Source organism: Prunus avium, chromosome 8, assembly GCF_965620075.1.
Source record: "Prunus avium chromosome 8, drPruAviu1.hap1.1, whole genome shotgun sequence".
In the NCBI taxonomy this organism is placed as follows: Eukaryota; Viridiplantae; Streptophyta; class Magnoliopsida; order Rosales; family Rosaceae; genus Prunus; species Prunus avium.
The window spans coordinates 27487456-27505212 of NC_142291.1; the positions used below are offsets into that span (position 1 = coordinate 27487456).

The 17757-nt window shown below is 44.3% G+C and overlaps 3 protein-coding genes across 3 annotated transcripts; 1 reads left to right on the plus strand and 2 right to left on the minus strand.

Annotated features, from left to right (window-relative positions):
- Positions 1 to 13: 13 nt before the first annotated feature.
- Positions 14 to 2050, minus strand: LOC110768491 (AAA-ATPase At3g50940-like). Its single transcript, XM_021972237.2, has 2 exons — positions 787 to 2050; positions 14 to 561 (listed from the first exon to the last, which is right to left on the minus strand). Exons 1-2 carry the CDS (start codon positions 1819 to 1821, stop codon positions 157 to 159), a joined length of 1440 nt encoding a protein of 479 aa, XP_021827929.1. The 5' UTR covers positions 1822 to 2050; the 3' UTR covers positions 14 to 156.
- A 1698-nt stretch (positions 2051 to 3748) lies between these two features.
- On the minus strand, positions 3749 to 5311 carry LOC110768543 (S-adenosyl-methionine 4-1-methyl-2-pyrrolidinyl-3-oxobutanic acid methyltransferase-like). The gene is made up of 4 exons (XM_021972308.2): positions 5213 to 5311; positions 4707 to 5111; positions 4283 to 4543; positions 3749 to 4195 (listed from the first exon to the last, which is right to left on the minus strand). Exons 1-4 carry the CDS (start codon positions 5285 to 5287, stop codon positions 3749 to 3751), a joined length of 1188 nt encoding a protein of 395 aa, XP_021828000.2. The 5' UTR covers positions 5288 to 5311.
- A 4623-nt stretch (positions 5312 to 9934) lies between these two features.
- Positions 9935 to 11949, plus strand: LOC148292444 (uncharacterized). The gene is made up of 3 exons (XM_088245826.1): positions 9935 to 10666; positions 11048 to 11227; positions 11683 to 11949. The coding sequence occupies exons 1-3, from the start codon at positions 9935 to 9937 to the stop codon at positions 11947 to 11949; spliced, it is 1179 nt and encodes a 392-aa protein (XP_088101952.1).
- Positions 11950 to 17757: the final 5808 nt, after the last annotated feature.

Here is a 17757-nt window from a genome sequence, read left to right on the forward strand (position 1 = left end):
TAACTCTATATAATTATTGGCACTCCAAAATAATCATCTCGTGCTATTCTCATTTAAATTTCTCCGGAGGACAGCTAATTTATTCTTGCCTGGTTACAGTTACCCTGGTCTATAATCCTTGCCTTTTTCCTTATAGCCACAGTTGCTGTGATCTTCCTACTCAACAGTTTTTGGTTCTCCATCTTCTGCTTCACTTGCAGCTTCCTCAGTTGCACTCTTCTTTCTCTCTAGGAACCCAATTAGGTCTTTCAGCGCACATTCAGGATCCTCATTCTTCAGCAACTGCTCTCCTACTTCTGCAGGGGTCACTTTCATGGTGGCTATCAACTGCTCTATGTCAAAGAAAAGTGTGTGCTCTGTAATTCCAAGGTAATTGGAGGCCAACGTTTTGAACGCACATGGGCTGCAAAACGACATGTGGATGTGCACATCCATTCGACCCGGCCGCAGCAAAGCCGGGTCAAGCCGGTCTTTGTGATTGGTAGTGAACACTATGATCCGCTCATCCCCACAGCTTGACCACAGTCCATCTACGAAGTTGAGCAATCCTGACAGAGTCACCTAAAAGAAAATATAGAAAACATATGATCTTGATCAAGTTTTATTATTTTCGGATCAAATGCAACCAAAACAACCACAATTTTGCTCAAACCCTCAAGCTTAATTGTTGGTTCTCTTCATGTCCAGTGATGCAAGGACAATTTCATGTCATTGCAAACCTCTCAAAGTCGGCAAGTTGCAAATGCAATACCAAAATACTATTTTGTTGTGAGACCAATGAATTACCTCAGTTCTTTGAGCAGAAAAAGCACGAGGATTTGTAGCCCTGGCTGCTGAAAGCCTATTCTGAATTTCAACAGAGCAATCAATGTCCTCCACCACAAGAATCGACCGGTTCCCGGTCGCAATCAGCAACTTCCTGAGCTCAGAGTTTTTCCTCACATCAGCCAATTCCAAGTCATAGATATCAAAGTTGAGGTAATTAGCCATGGCAGCGATCAAGCTCGACTTCCCGGTCCCCGGAGGCCCAAACAACAAGTACCCTCTTTTCCAAGCCTTCCCAACTTTCCTATAATACTCCTTCCTCTTCACAAACCTCTCAAGATCCTCCATGATCATCTTCTGGGCCTCTCCTTCCATTGCCAATGTCTCGAACGTGGACGGGTGATCCAAATTCACGGATTGCCACGCGTCTCCTCCCATCCCTCCCATCATCCGATCATACTTCAAAGTGAACAGCTTCAAGGTCTTCAATTCTTCCTTAACTTCCTTAGCCTTTTCCAATACATATGGCAAGTAAGAGCCAATGACCAAGTCCTTGTGCTTCTTGTTGAAGCTCAATTCCCAGTACCGGAGCTCGGATTTCAGCGTAGATCCCCCGAATCGACCTCTACCTTCCGGATTGTCTATGTACTTGGATGGGATTTCTTTGGAAACCAACTTCCAATTGAGTTTGATTCCGTTGAAAAAGTCAACGATCTCTTCATTTCTCACCATGAAAACAGAGATCTTGTTTTCTTTGGTTGGCATTGTGACTCTGAATCGTTTTGTGTTGGGGGAGATTGTGGGTCTCAAATACACTTGGGCAGCCTTGAAAAGGTGGTTGTGGTTGAGACCTTCGAACTCTTCAATGACAAGGGTCAGCTGAGAAGAGAGAGAGCTGAGGAGGCTTCTGAGTTTCAGTGAAACATAGTGTTGGAGCTCACTGGGCACCCAGTCACGTGCCGTGGACCGGATTAACATGGCAGCGGCGGCGACTGACGCTGCGGTGGAGATCACCGTTTTGGCTGAAGGCATTTCCATGTTCTTAGAGAACATCATGGTGATTAAGTTTGATGGGAATTTTCAATTATTTAAGTGGGTTTTGGTTGGGAATGTGTTGGAAATTCTGAGGTTGAAGATGGTGAAGATTTCTGTGCTGCAAGCAAAAGACCAAGGCAGGGTCTTTGAGTAGAAGACGGTGTCCTTTTTCTGGAATCAACAGGCAGATTGACTTGTTGACTTGGAAGTTTGAAATGGTGTAAGAGAATTAATTAATTAATAAGATGGTTTTTACACCAACTGCTTGAAGCTTCAAGGAGGTTGCTTCTTAATGTTCACCACGTGACAAGTATTCTGTTGACCAGAGCTCCATTATCCCGTCTCCTACTCCATAAAAAAATTGTCACTCAAAATTCTCTTCATGGAAGAAATGAAAACAATTATAAAAGAAAATGAAAACAATTATCTTTCATGAAGACAAGTGTAGTCTAGTACGCAGAGCATAAGAACCGCACGTGCAGCAAGATTAGGAGCCTTACAAACCAAACCAACTCTACTAAGCACACAATCACTACGAAGGTACCATGGGGTTCGAATCTGAGATCATTGTACGTAACTCAATACCATTTTTCACAGGATTAGACCCTGTCGGGGAAAAATTTATTATATTCTACATTAATATTGTTAAAAAAGTGGTACAAAATACTTTTTTGCATTTATCTGAAGTGAATATTATAGTATAGTATAGTAAGTTAATGTCTCTAACCACTTGTTTTGTCCCACTATACAATTCAATCTCATAATTCGAATTGTTCATGTTTGAATTCCATACTCAAAGATCATCCTGATAAAAATTCACCCAAATCGGAAACCATGTAGCCATTTGGTTATTGTTGTTATCGTTCTATGGTTTACTCAAAATATTGTGTCTTGATTTTGTTGTCTCAGTTAGATATTGAACACTTTTTTATTTGAGTGGATTTTTTCTTTTCGTGCGATGAGCTTCCCATGATAACTTAAGAAATGGAACTATTCGGATAATAGAAAGTATTGTGGAGTGAATCCAAACAAGTGATTAGTGCCGTATTAATATTAACTGGTTATCCCTTAAAAGCTACTAATTGTAGTAAACATATTTCCGACATGTAGTCTAGAATGACAGCCATAAATGTGGTTTAATGTTACTAGCTACTTGCTATTATCCATCTAGCTAATATCTAATCATCTATATTATACATTACCTCTAAAACCATGTCATTGGTTTTCAATCCAACCAATTCCATTATGTAGAGGGGATCAGGGCTCTTTATGCTGCCGATGGTTGTGAGGACCATTTTACCCCAAGGCACCAGCTCTTGTGCAGGTGACCTCAAAAAGACCATGAAGTCCCTTTTGAATTGCTCCAAGTATTCCTTGGAACACATAATGTGGCGAATTAACTAGTCAAGTACCTTGTAACATTGTGAACAGACTAACCATCAGAATCACAAACAACAATGAGTTATCATTTTTTGGGTGTTTTTTGGGTTTGTTTATAAAAATGAAATGGTGTAGGGTTTATTTATAATTTTAGTGCTAAGAATGGGTATATGACTAAATATCTCTTTAAGGTACTCTAATGTGTGTGATTCTAATCAACAAAAAAAATTTAATTAACAATCTCGAATATGAACTTCATTTTTAAGGGTCTTAAATTTGAGTTTGGATAGCTAGTTAGGGTTTTGGGTCTTCTACAAATCGAATACTGAAACTAAAAAAGAAAATTTTCCGAAGAACTTCACTTTCATTTTCCTTTAACACGTTTTAAATCGAAGTATGAATGGCACAATGTGAGAATGTGAAGGTGAGAAATGTTTCACATTGGAAAGTTAAGAAATCTAGCAATGACTTATAAGGAGTTTGACTACTCCCCCCATTGCCAATTGGTTTTGGAGTGGAACCTCAACTTCTATCACACAAAGATGACCAAATGTAAACAAATTTATTCTTAACAATAAACTGAAGTCCAAGACCTGAAAGGTACAAAGCAAATGGAACACACATCTTGTTGCCCCATTTCTTGCATATTCATCTCATCAACGCTCTTTGTCAACGAGATAACCAGGTTAATGAACTGGCAGTTCTCCCTTTCCATGTGATCAAGAACATCTGCTTCAAACCTACAAAACAAATCGTCCATCACTTCTTCTCCGAATTGGCTCGCCAGAATCGGCTCCCCCACAGCCCTTGTGTCAGTGGCAAGTTTTGCAGCCCTCGTCTTCTTATCAAGGCCACTGTTAGCTTGGTTCATATAAGAGTCCCAATCATTTTTGAAAACTTGAAGGTTTTGCAAAGTAAATGATCCTTCAGCCTGGATCACCTCTTCTATCTCCTTCGTTGTAGGTGTATAGAATGGCATATTGAATGCGTCCAATTTTTCCTCACCAATCAAACCCTGATAATTCATCAAAATATACATTTCTAAATAGCTAAAAAGGAAATATATTGCAGCCCTACTTGCTAGAATCTAATATTTAATTACCTCTAAAACCATGTCATTGAGTTTCAGTCCTACAAATTCCCAAATGCAGAGGGGATCATGACTCTTTATGCTGCCAGTGGTTGTGAGTACCATACTGCCCCCTGGGACAAGCTCTTCTGCACGTGACCTCAAAAAGACTGTGAAGTCCCTTTTGAATTGCTCCAAGTATTGCTTAAACACAACTGGAGGGCTTGTCTTTGCTATATATATGTTCCCCTTGTTAAGTCCCTCTCCTTCTTTGGTCACCAAGCCTTTTGGAACCTACGTACACACGTTGTTGCATTATAAATTATCAGACACGATTTAATAAATTATCAGAGATCCAGGGATTGATTAAGAGTAAACAGTATAATAAGGACACGAGTTGATTAAAAAAGGAAAAAAGACAGGAGGGAAAGAAAAAAAGAAAAAAAAATATTTAAACCTCAGAGATCCAGTGGAGAGCATAAGAAGAGTGAACAAAGTGCAGAGAATTGTTGGGGAAGAGCCTGCCATAGAAAGAACCAGGCATTCCTGCAATAAAACATGACCCAAACTTCTTCTCATGTTCTTCATCAAGTTTCTTATAGAAGCCTGGCAATGACCTGAACACCGTGTTGAAATCGTTTTCAGGAAGATCATTCAAGAAAACTTGGATTGATGGAGGTGGGCGGTTGAGTTTTTGGTAAGTTGTGTGGATGCTGTCTATGATATCTGATACCACCGAAAGGGTGTTGGGTCCTGGAGAGCATCCCAAGTCCGCTATTTTCAAACACTCTGGGAAGAGAGTGCAGCACAGCTCCACTATGCTTGCACCAACTATGGGCTTCACCATTGAAATCACTGCTCTCTGAAGAAAAAAATAAACGAGGTTGAAGGAAGCATGAATATTAGTCCATATATATATATATATAGAGAGAGAGAGAGAGAGAGAGAGAGAGAGAGACTAACTTGATGTAGGGAATTGTTTGCATAGCTTGTCTCTCCAACTCCTCCATTCATGTGTAGGACTTGCTCTACCTTCATTTTTGCGTTCTCAAATAACACTTCTCTCCCTCTAATTGGTACCAATTCTGCCAGAAGATTCCCACATATTTATAGCAAAATGCCTACCGAGCACAACTAGCTTGTCACCTTTTTACCCCCGACTTCTTAAAAAATTCTTCCATTATTAGAAGATATTCCTACGTAACACATCTTTGGGATCATTAGACAAAAAGAAGAAAAAAACACGTTGTGTGCGCTAATTTAGTAGATCGCATGCACTTAAGATTCCTTGTTCAAATCACTACAGAAAAAAAGGGGCAATATTCACCCTTTTGTCACTAACTAATTGGTATTGGTGACAATTGAATGGTTGGTCAATGCTTGTCACTATTATTTTAAATATTTTGGTGACAGTTGCTTTAAATATAATAAATATAAAACTAATTATTGTGATTAACACCGAAACAGTAATTTTTCATGACTAATATTTGATTAGAGCCTTGCTAATAATTGTAATCTAATAAAATATTTGGTGGATTACCCACTGTTTACACCCAAAATAAACAGCCGATAAGGGCAAGACACGTAGAGAAAACTGGGCTTGGTCAGAGGCGCCCTCGGCACTCTACCTACCGATCTCTCCATTAGGGCAACGCCCTCTCCTGGGACACGTGGCACGCTCCCAAGCGACGCCCACAGTCCCACATCGAAATATTCAACAAAATGCACACCTCCCAAGACCTATAAAAGGAGGCCAACTATCCCAAAATAGGGGTAATCAGAACTTACGGCATATAAGCCTATTGATCTGTCAGTTGAACTTTCTATTCCCGAACTTACTTAAGCATCGGAGAGCCTTCGGCCGGTACCACACCGGTGCCCTAGGTCTTACCGTGCGTTTGCTCATATTGCAGATCGCGTAGACTACCGAGGCATCAAGGATACCGAAGGCATAAAATTACTAAGTTGACCCTCTAAGTCAAAGAACCACTTTTTGGCGTCAACAGTTTGGCGCCGTCTATGGGAAACGATAAAATCGACCCTTTATCCCAAAACACATGGGGACCAACTCAAAAGCCACGTTCCTACCGCAGGAGGGGATGCCGTTCGGCATGCCTAGCGGGGTTAGCCCAGCGCCGCCCCCATACACACCGGCAACTAATCCCCCTGTAATCCAATCTGCCGAAAACGCGGAGCTTTTAGCCCAAGTCGTGTCCCTTCGGCATGACATGGCTAGGATGCAAGAACACAATAATCTCCTCTCGACCAGAGTGGAAGAAACACAACTGCTGCTGAACCAGCAGCAAACGCAGAACATGCCGACAGATCGATCGTCCGAAAGCCTACAGACCCCCCGCCGGCAGAAGAAGGGCAAGAGGGCAGCGAAGGCAACGCCTGCGCCTGCGCCATCTAAACAATTGGTGGTCCCGGCACCAAAAAATAGGCCCCACGTGCCGAAGAAGGTTTATTCCGATTGCCGCCATAGGTTGTTGGAGCGGGAGGCCGAACGACATACCGAACGGCAGGAATCGCCGATCAGGATCAATGCCCGCCTGGACGATCCCCGACTGAGAAGCATGGGGAGGAAGTCTCCGATACAGAGGATACCGGTCCTGGAATCCACGGCAGAGTCTGACCAAGAGTACGCCCCTTCCGCAAACCGGTTATCGTCCTACCGTTCGGCAACCCCGACAAAGTTCTCTGAGGTCAATCCTGTTAGGTCCCAGCAGCGATCGGCACATCAAACTGTGGAAGAGATACCGGACAAGGACCCTGTCATCCGCCTCCTCCTTCAAAGGGTACAGAAGATGGAGGACGATCGAACTCGCTCTCAGGAGCCGGACTGGGGAAGGCTCCGGCCAGGACCCTTCACCGAGCGCATAAGGCACTCACGGCAGGATAGGGACGTACAGCCCCTACGCATAACCCCTTACACAGGGGTGGAGGATCCACTGACGCACCTTCATTCTTTCCAATCGGCAGTGGGGTGCCGAGGGCTAAGAGACGAAGGCCTCTGCCTTCTGTTCCCATCCTCACTTACGGAAGCAGCTCTAAATTGGTTCTACGTTTGGAACCGGGGACGGTCGACTCCTTCGATGAGTGTTGTGTAGATACAGCTGCACCAAAATGGATTCAGTTGCATCCTCAACTTGTGATACTCGCAAGTGCACGAACCGTTGGTAGTTTAGCGTATGTAAGTGCGAGGTCGATTCCACAGGGATTGGTGATTGAATGATCCAATTTAGTTTCCCTACACAAAACAGAAATGAAAAAGAAAGGAAATAAATAAAACAAGGAAGAAAGAAATAACTAACTCAAGCAAATAAGTTCCCAAGTTCAATTAGATTAATGGATTGGTTCTAGCTAAAGTATGATTAAGCCATGGTGTGTGGTCATAACCTTGTGTTCCTAATTCCCTAATTTGATCATTTGTTGTCTAACCTAAAATTAAGCATTAGGAACCCATTAAGCATAGAAGAACAATTTAAACAACCAAGCATGTATCTAATCCCTGTTGTCGAATGTCCATACATACTCTTCCTATTCATAGTTCAATTCGAATTAAAGCATGGTGTCTACTCTTAATTCAAACCAAGATAGCTAACATGCAAGCCTAAATGGTGATCAATCATTCAAACTAGCATATTAACTTATAAGCATAATGAATAAGAACAAAAACCATAATTGAAACTTGGAAACTAATCAAACTTGAAACTAAAGAAAAGAATTTACATAATGAAAAGTAAAGTGGAACTAAGAAAAACTTAAGGAGAATTTCAGCACAAAGATCTCATTATAACAATTGAAAACTAGAAAGAGAAACTAAGAGAATTTGAGGGAGAGAAGGGAAGGGAGCTCTAGAGAAGTGTTTGAGAGCTCCCCCCCTTGGGGTGTGTTTACAAGCTTAGAGAACTTCCCTATTTATAGGCCTAGGGGAAGTGAAAATCTGAATTCAATATGGCTAATGCATACAACACTTGTTTTATAAAATCTGAAATGGTTGATGCACTTGTATTAGAAAATCTAAATTGGGTGATGCACTTGTATTAGAAAATCTTGAATTGGTTGATGCACTTCACCAATAGATCCCACCAGCAGCCCTAGCTCATCTTCATGTCACCATGACCAAGCTTCCAACCAGAAATGATAGCTCATACCTAGCTCACCATGACCAAGCATCCAACCAGCACATGCTGAGGTCAGCATGACCAGCAACTTCAAGGGCTTACAACTTGGGCTTCTCTTAATCAAATTAGGACTTTAAGCACTCGAAATTGAAGTTCAGAATGTCTTCTTTCCAGCCATACAAGTATTGGCCCAATCCAAGCTCGGAGGAGGAAGTTAAGGCCAAAACAAATTGCTAACTCGTTTTGCTCGCTGACAAAAATCCATCCTGAGCATGGTTCTGTGTTTGCTAGGTAACGGACTCCAGATTTATCCAATGGGGCTGAATTTTGGATATGTTATAGTACACACCAATTGGAACAACTTTCATGAAGAATGTGGCCTCATTCGAGCTATGTAGGTTGTTGAAACAGAGCTTGCAATATGACCTACGGAACTGGACTGGCAGGGGGCTGTAGCCAAAATGAGTTTGTCTTTAAGCTCTTCATCCATTCATCCAAATTAGGCCTTAACATGCTTGAATTGCATGAATTATGCTCTCTAAAGCCATCATTATTACCTAAAGCTCAATGAACTGAAAGATAAACACAAAAAGGATTAAAAGCACAAGTTTAACTCAAAAACATAACCAAATCATAAGCTAGAAGGGTACAAAATGATATACAATTATGAACCGATCAATGAGCTGAAGCAAATCTTCCTGAACCACTTCATGATTCAGACGGACAGACTGTACTTTGCCGATGACCTGTATACCATCCGGCAGAGAGATGACGAACCATTGCGTGAGTATGCCGCACGATTCAGCCATGAATACTCGAGATGTCCGGATACCGATGACAGGGCAGCCTACGGCGCCTTCAAGAGTGGCCTACGGTCCTCACACTTCCAGTATCTGGTACACATCAGCAATTGGCGTACGTACGATGAACTCATGAAGCAAGCGGCAATCTACGCCAAGGCTGAATACTTCAACTCGAGGGCCGAGCCCACGGTTCGGCAGAGCGAAACCATACAGCATTCCTCCGCGGCCCAGGCATCACCGTTCGCTCCGGCAGCACAAACTGCCGGACACCTTGAAAGCCACAAGCGCAAAGATGTCGGAAGCTCCCAAAAAGGGCATTCCAAGAAAAACAAGAGCAGGTACGGTAGGGACAACTACCGAGCCCCACTAACGGCACATAACCAGGGGACAGAGGTGTTCACCCTGCTAACGAAAACGAGATAATCCCGAAGCCATCGTTCAGAAAGCCTAATCGGCAGGACGGCAAGGATACAGGGAAATTCTGCCGATACCATCAGCAGAATAGCCACAATACCGAGGATTGCATAAGTTTGCGAAAAATCGTTGAACGGTTAATTCGGGAAGGCAAACTGGACCAATACATAGCCAGGCCCCAGTAGGCGCCAGTCCCGAACGCTAATCGGCAGATCATCATGATCAGCACGATCAGCGGAGGCCTAACCCTTGCCGGAGCATCTAACCGATCGATAAAGCAGTATGTCAGGGCGGCATAGTACCCCCAAGTCCTCGGCATTGAAATCAGCCGGCACACAAAGATGCCGAAGGTCAGGTGGGAACCCATCACCTTCTCCGAAGAAGAGGAGGAAGGGATCATCTACCCACATAATGACCCTATGATCATTCGAGCCGAGATTGCCAAGTTCGATGTCGGACGAATCCTGATCGACAATGGGAGTTCGGTAAACGTCATCTTTGCCGATGCATTCAAAGAACTCGGGATAGATGACAGCCAGGTCAATCGGCAACTCTCGCCTCTCCTAAGCTTTTCGGGAGACCTGGTCCAGCCAATCGGCAGTGTCAGCCTGCCAATCTCTTTCGGCACAGCCCCACGAAGAACCATGGTCTACGACCAGTTCCTTGTGGTGGACTGTCCTACGGCATACAACGTTATTGTCGGCCGAACGGCGCTCACGGCAATAAAAGCCCACTTGTCCCCCCATATGCTACTCATGAAGTTCCCAACCTGCTACGGCACGGGGGCAATCAGGGGCGATCAATTGAGCGCTCGGAACTGCTACGCCACAGCGTTGAAATCGGCAGCTCCGCACAAGCAAAAGGAAACCTTCACGGTCGCAGACTTGCCGAACGGCAATGAACCAGTGGACGATCCAAGGGAGGAAATGCCCACCCCGGTAGCACAACCTGCCGAAGATCTCGAAACGGTGGCGCTAGACGAACGTCAACCGAAACGGTGTGTAAGGATCGGTACCATGCTGAACGCCACCCTCCGTGCCGAATTCATCCAGTTCCTTCAGCGGAATTCAGAGGTCTTTGCCTGGTCCTACAACGACATGCCGGGCATATCCCCTGATATCATCAGCCACAAGCTGAGCATCTCGCCAGCATTCAAACCGGTCAGGCAAAAGCGCCGATCCTATGATACCGAACGGTATGAAGCCATGAAGAACGAAGTGGACAAACTCATGACCATCGGCTTCATACGGGAGGCCATATACCTAGAATGGCTGGCGAACTCGGTCATGGTTCGGAAGGCAAAGGGCGGGTGGCGAATGTGCCAGGACTATACCGACCTCAATAAGGCCTGTCCGAAGGATAGCTTCCCGTTGCCACGCATCGATCAGCTGGTTGACGCAACTGCCGGTCACGAGCTGCTCAGCTTCATGGACGCATACTCTGGATATAACCAGATCTTCATGCACCCTGCCGACAGCGAACACACGGCGTTCATAACAGACAAAGGCCTGTATTGCTATAACGTCATGCCGTTCGGCTTGAAGAATGCGGGGGCGACCTATCAGAGACTGGTCAACCGAATCTTCGCTGAGCAGATCGGCAGCACCATGGAGGTCTACGTGGATGACATGCTAGTAAAGAGCCGAACGGCAGGCGAGCATTTGAAAAACCTATCGCTCATGTTCGGCATCTTGAAGAATTACCGAATGAGACTCAACCCGACGAAGTGCGCCTTCGGCGTATCTTCTGGGAGATTCCTCGGTTTCATGATCAGCCAGAGGGGCATCGAGGCTAACCCCGACAAAATCAAGGCCATAATCGACATGGAGGTACCGAGGACACAGAAGGACGTCCAGAGCCTTACCGGACGAGTGGCAGCCCTCACTCGCTTCATCTCCAAAGCCACAGACAAGTGTGCACCGTTCTTCAAAGCCTTGAAAGGGGGCAAACACCATATAGAGTGGACTGCCGAATGTGACAAGGCATTTCAAGACTTGAAGGACTACATGGGCAGAGCTCCGTTACTGTCAAAACCTCTTCCTGGGGAAATACTCTCCCTGTATCTATTGGTATCTACCTCTGCCGTCAGCTCAGTGTTAATACGAATACCGGAGAAGGCAGAACTACCGATCTTCTACGTCATAAGGCCCTTCAGGGGGTAGAGTCTCGGTACCCCCCACTCGAGCAGCTGGCTTTAGCTTTGGTCGTTTCTGCCCGGCGGCTGAGGCCCTATTTTCAGGCCCACACCATCACCGTTCTGACCAACCAGCCCCTTCGGCAAGTTTTTCAAAAACCTGAAACATCCGGAAGGCTGGTGAAGTGGGCGATCGAGCTAGGAGAATTCGACATACAGTAAAAACCCAGGCCTGCCGAAAAGGGACAAGCCGTAGCAGACTTCATCGCTGAACTGAAGTGCACTTACGCTCGGCAGGGTCAACAAGTCGAGCCCTGATCAGATTCTCGGTAAAAAGAAACTGCGGATAAGCTCTGGAACCGGCGGGGATTTTCTCTCTCACCCTCTCGATCTGCCGAATCTCAGCTTGAGAGGGAATCGGCTGCTTCAGCTTACCTGCAGAAGACAACTCAAAACGGTTAGGCAAAGAAAAGAAAAACTCACCTACCGGACGGTATGGTCAATACTTACCGGTGATCTGGAAAGTGTTGGGGATGTGGAATCGAACGGGAACCCCTGGGGGAGATTCCCAGTCTCCCGACAGAATAACCCGCCGATTCCTCCACGACTTCTGGGAGGTCGGCACGGCGCTCACAAAATGGCCCCGCTCGAACGCTCTAAGGCAATTCGCCTGAACCCAACCGCCACGATCGGCACTCTTCGACTTCGTGACGCTGTAGAGATGGGAGAACTGTTCGTATGTTGGTTCCCCTTCACCAGCCATGCCGAACGCAGTGACTACCGCCATCAAAGCTACCCAAAAGTTTGGGTTGTACTGGCCTGGGGCGTACCCAATATGGGCAAGAATCCGTTGAACCGCAGGTTGCAACGGTAACCTGACGCCCTGCTGAAGGACGTCGGTAAAGAAGGCGACTTCGCCGTCCTTCGGACCACTCAAGGACTCGGTAGGACCCGGGATCCTCATCCCTACCGAGTCCGGGATCCTATATTCGGCCCGGATCCTAGCCAACTCCCGAAAGGTCATCTTGTTGGGTTCCAGGTAATCCACAGCAAACAGGACTTCCTTCGGTACACCTATTGGAACCCTGGGGACCCCCCGGTTGACTATCGTGACCCTCGGCAAGGAAGAGGTGCCGGAGGTCGCCTCATCCCGTCCAGATGTAGAGGCTTCAGATCGGTGACCTCCTTGTTGGTCTGGGGCTCGGGCGTCCTCTCCCGAGGGCCCGGCATGCGCGCCCAAGCCAACCTGCCTACCGTCGCTGTACACTACCGACAACGGCATCGGCTGACTGGTCATGAGCCCCTTGCCGATCCCATGAATAGGCGCTGACCTGACTCTCTCACCAACTACTTCAACGTCGGAACCACTGTTGCTCTCGGTATCAGGGCCCGACTCCTCACTCTCGGTATCCCTTCCTCTGTTTGGGGACTCCCCATCATAGGCGTTGGGCTCGCTCTCGAACCCAGACTCACTATCAGACATCTACAAAAGCAAGGAAAGAAAGCTAAAGGGGCTATGCCGAAGCACTATCCTACCGATGCCTACGCCTCTGCCTATGGCAACTAGACTACCGAACCACACCCCACTTGCATAAAGTTCTAGTCTAGTTCGAACCAAGGAAGGACGTACGCATGAATAAAGAAAATAAAAAGAAGGGTTGCCGAACGGTACCTTGTATGAGCTAGTTGAGAAGAGGTGGAAATCGCCTTGATTACCGATGACCTCGCCGGAAATCGCTTTAGTTACCGATTGCTCGCTTCAGAAATCGCCTCGTTTGCCGATAACACTCGTCGGAAATCACATGGACAGAACTTCTGCTTCACTCACAAACGCAAAGTGAACAAGTGCTTCAGAAATCATTCCTATTTATAGAGTTGGGTTTCCAACGGTACGCCTCGAGAAACCAAACGACGCATTAATGGCGCCGCTCCGCGTGATTTGACACGCCACGTGTCGCGCAACGAATGGAATCTCTGACAGCACGCTGGGTACAGAAGACGAAGCATCATTCTGTCCCATCAAAGTTAACGAGCGATCAAACTCGCCCAAGTTAACAAACGACCGGCCAGCCTCCATCGGAACCCCTCTCGCGCACCAAATGCTGCCGAACGGTAACCCTCGAAATGACGACTCTTGGGCTCCTAGCCAGATTCCTGGACAAATCGACACCAGGACAAGGCCCCAGCATGCCTCCCTGGTAAACTACCGAACGGTGGGGCAACCTAGCAGGTACCGAAGAACAGACAAGTCCCTGACCGAGAAATCTCGCTCGAGAACTTGGGGGACTCCTGTTTACACCCAAAATAAACAGCCGATAAGGGCAAGACACGTGGAGAAAACTGGGCTTGGTCAGAGGCGCCCTCGGCACTCTACCTACCGATCTCTCCATTAGGGCAACGCCCTCTCCTGGGACACGTGGCACGCTCCCAAGCGACGCCCACAGTCCCACATCGAAATATTCAACAAAATGCACACCTCCCAAGACCTATAAAAGGAGGCCAACTATCCCAAAATAGGGGTAATCAGAACTTACGGCATACAAGCCTATTGATCTGTCAGTTGAACTTTCTATTCCCGAACTTACTTAAGCATCGGAGAGCCTTCGGCCGGTACCACACCGGTGCCCTAGGTCTTACCGTGCGTTTGCTCATATTGCAGATCGCGTAGACTACCGAGGCATCAAGGATACCGAAGGCATAAAATTACTAAGTTGACCCTCTAAGTCAAAGAACCACTTTTTGGCGTCAACACCCACCTCTCTTGTTCTTTCTCCTCAACCTCTCGTCTCCTACTCCTCAAACAAATCGAAACTTACCCCTTTTCTATTGTAAGCTCTTCTCTCCCAAAACAACCCAGCAACCCCTTTCTCGTCTGATTTTCTTTTTAGATCCGGTGGTTTTCATCCCGATCCCTCTATTTTTTTGGCTATCTCCTTGCTTTTGACAGAGTTTGTTATCTCCCTAGTTTTTCTAGGGCGTTTCTTTGGCTCTGGGCGGTCATTTTAGATCAAATCTCAAATCTGAGGTCTTATATCTTGTGTAGTTATTTTATATTTCTAGTTAGTGATGTTAGTGAGGTACTAAGAAGCACGGATCCGCTGGTTGAGGTTTGTATCCCGTGTCCGATACGCTGTGGACACGTGTGGATATGCGATCTCGGATACGGTCAACGACAAAAAGATACGTGTATCTGACATGATAGATACGAGTATCTGATGTTTAGGATACGCGTATCAGAAAACGTCTCCACTTCTTATTTCAGATCTTCCTTCTTCTTCTTCATCCAGCGGTGCCCCCACTCATCAATTCTTCTTCTTCATCCTTAAGAAGCCCAGATCTTCCTTTTCTTCTTCATCCAGCGGCGCCCACCCCCCCCCCCCCCCCCCCCCCCCCCCACGCATCAAATTCTTCATTGTCGGCGCCGTCGGGTTCTCTTCTCTATTTTCATTTTGTTTTCTCACGCGTGCTTCTCTGTTCTGATTGCTGCTCTTATCCTTTTGACAAATGGATTTTTATCATTTTTATGTTACTTAAAATATGTTTTAAATTATATATATATTGTTATTTTTATATTTTTATATATTTTTTAAATTGCCGTATACATGACGTATCGTATCCTATTTTTTGGAAATTTGTCGTATCCTCTTGTCATGTCGTATCGTATCGCCGTATCCGTATCCGTGTCCGTGCTTCTTAGGTGAGGTACAGGGACGGACCCAGGATTCCAAATTGGGGCGGGCTAAATCTTCAAGGTACGACGGTACGAAAAAATTACATGTTAAACTCGACGATACGAAAAAAATTTCATGTTCAACTCAATGGTATAAGTGAATTTTATTTTATGTTAAACTAAGCAAAATTTACATGTTAAATACTAAATTTTTTGTTGTGAAGAGGGAACGTCTTTTTTTCAAAAAATGAAGAAGAAAAACAAGCCTAAATACAACACAAAAAAAAAAAAAAAAAGTATTAAAAACACACTTTCTCTCATCAGCTCTATTTCTCCCTCTGACCAAAGACATTAGTTCTCTCTTATAATAAAATTATATAGTATTCTTTACCAACAAACAATTATATATAGTTTGTTTATTTTTATACTACCCATGCGTGTCGGCCTGCCCAAGCCCAGGGCAAACATTTGTTATTTTTTTATTCCTTTAACCTATATATCATATCTATTTATGCCCTAGCCCAAGACATGTGAGTATTTTTTTAAAGAGTAGGCGGGCTAAAATTTACTTTGGACTGTAAAAAAATTAAAGCCCCCTGGGCTGTAGCCCAGGTGAAGCTACACTAAGGTCCGTGCCTGGTGAGGTATCACAATGTTTGTCCAATTTGCATTTCATCGTTCTTTCTTCAACTAGCCATCGAGCGAGAACAACAACAATGATTAGATCCCTTCACCATAGACAGATGAACGGTTGATTCTACCAACTACAAAAGAAGAGGGTGAGGTTGTAATTCCTTAAGCTTGGATATCTACTAACTTAGCTAATTGGAATTTGGATATATGTAATAGCTTAACTTCTAGTATTTGGGACTGTTTTCTTTCTTTCTTTGTCATTTCGATTTACTTACAGAGATGGTGGACACTTCAGTTGCATCATTCGTTTGTATGTTCGGATCAGAGGAGTGCTTGGATTAGAAAGTACTAGCTATAGGTCTTCTTAGGTGTGTATGTATGTATTATTGTTTGTAGAGGATTGTACAATTTTTTTAATCAATAACGCTATAGGCACCAACTTGTTTACCAACACATGTGGCACATGACATGGCAACCCATGTCATCTGCCATCTCATCTATTTTAATTACATAATTTGTTATATAAATAAAAGAATTTCACACTAAAAAAAAAAAGAAAAAAGAAAGAAAGAAAAAAGAAAGAAAGAAAAAGAAACCGTCTTCCTCCTGGCAACCCCCCCCTTCTCTTTCTCGAAAAACCCTAGAAATTCAACAGTCCTCCATGATAGCCAATATATCTCTCAATATGGGAATCAAAGCCAGATGCCAATCAAGGTGGATATTAGTATGGGAATCAAAGTCAGAATTCAAGCCAAAATATATGTTTGCAAGATAATCTAGGTGCAAGTGTCGTGGATGTGGGTTTTTTCATATTGTAACTATAGTTGGGTGGACAATTCCAATCAAAGCATTCAGCATCCTCTCTTTCAATCGCTACCAGTTGAAACTTCTCAAATTCAAAGCACCAAGCCTTTGTGGTTTAGTGTTAAACCTCCTTCTTCCTCTCTGAAAAACCCTAGAAATTCAGCAGTCCTTCCATTGAAGAATTGAAGCACTCATCGCACCATTCTATACAACCACAATAACGTCGTCGATAGGTACGTACTTGAGCAATTTTTTATCACTTGGGTTTTAGTGTTCTAATACTCATATTTTATGATAACTAAAAAACAAAACAAAAGTTCTGCATAAGTCGCTCCAGCAATCCCGACACAAGCCTTGCGATCATCACAAAAACGAAAAACTCCCTTCTAAAAGAACAATCAGTGATTCATATACAAATAGACATGAATATATGCGGATAGGTTCTGATGCATAAGCTTATTCATAATGACATAAATACTCCTAAATATTTTTGTATAAATCTTGATGACTTGATAATATGTCCTTTGCTACGCTACAGGTCCATGCTAGTGAAATATTGTTGGCGAGTTAATGTTTCTTTTTTCCGCTCTTTATTTATTTATTTTATATGAGCTATTCTTTTTTTTTCCCTTTTTTTTTTGTTATACATGATTTGAAAGTAATCAACATGAGACCAATGTGATTGATGGGGCTACACAAGTTGACAAGCTTAAGGATACTTCAAATGAGGGTTGCAAAATTCTTAATCCACGAGTTGTCCGAGGTAAAGGTCGTCCCCCATCAAAACGGTTACAGTCAAAAGTTGAGAAAGTTATTCAAAAAAGAAAAGCAAGGAATATACAAATGAAATCTAATGAGAAAAAACTGGAAAAGGTTAGTAGATATATTGTTCTTGTTAAATTCGTTAAGGTTTTTTTTTTCTT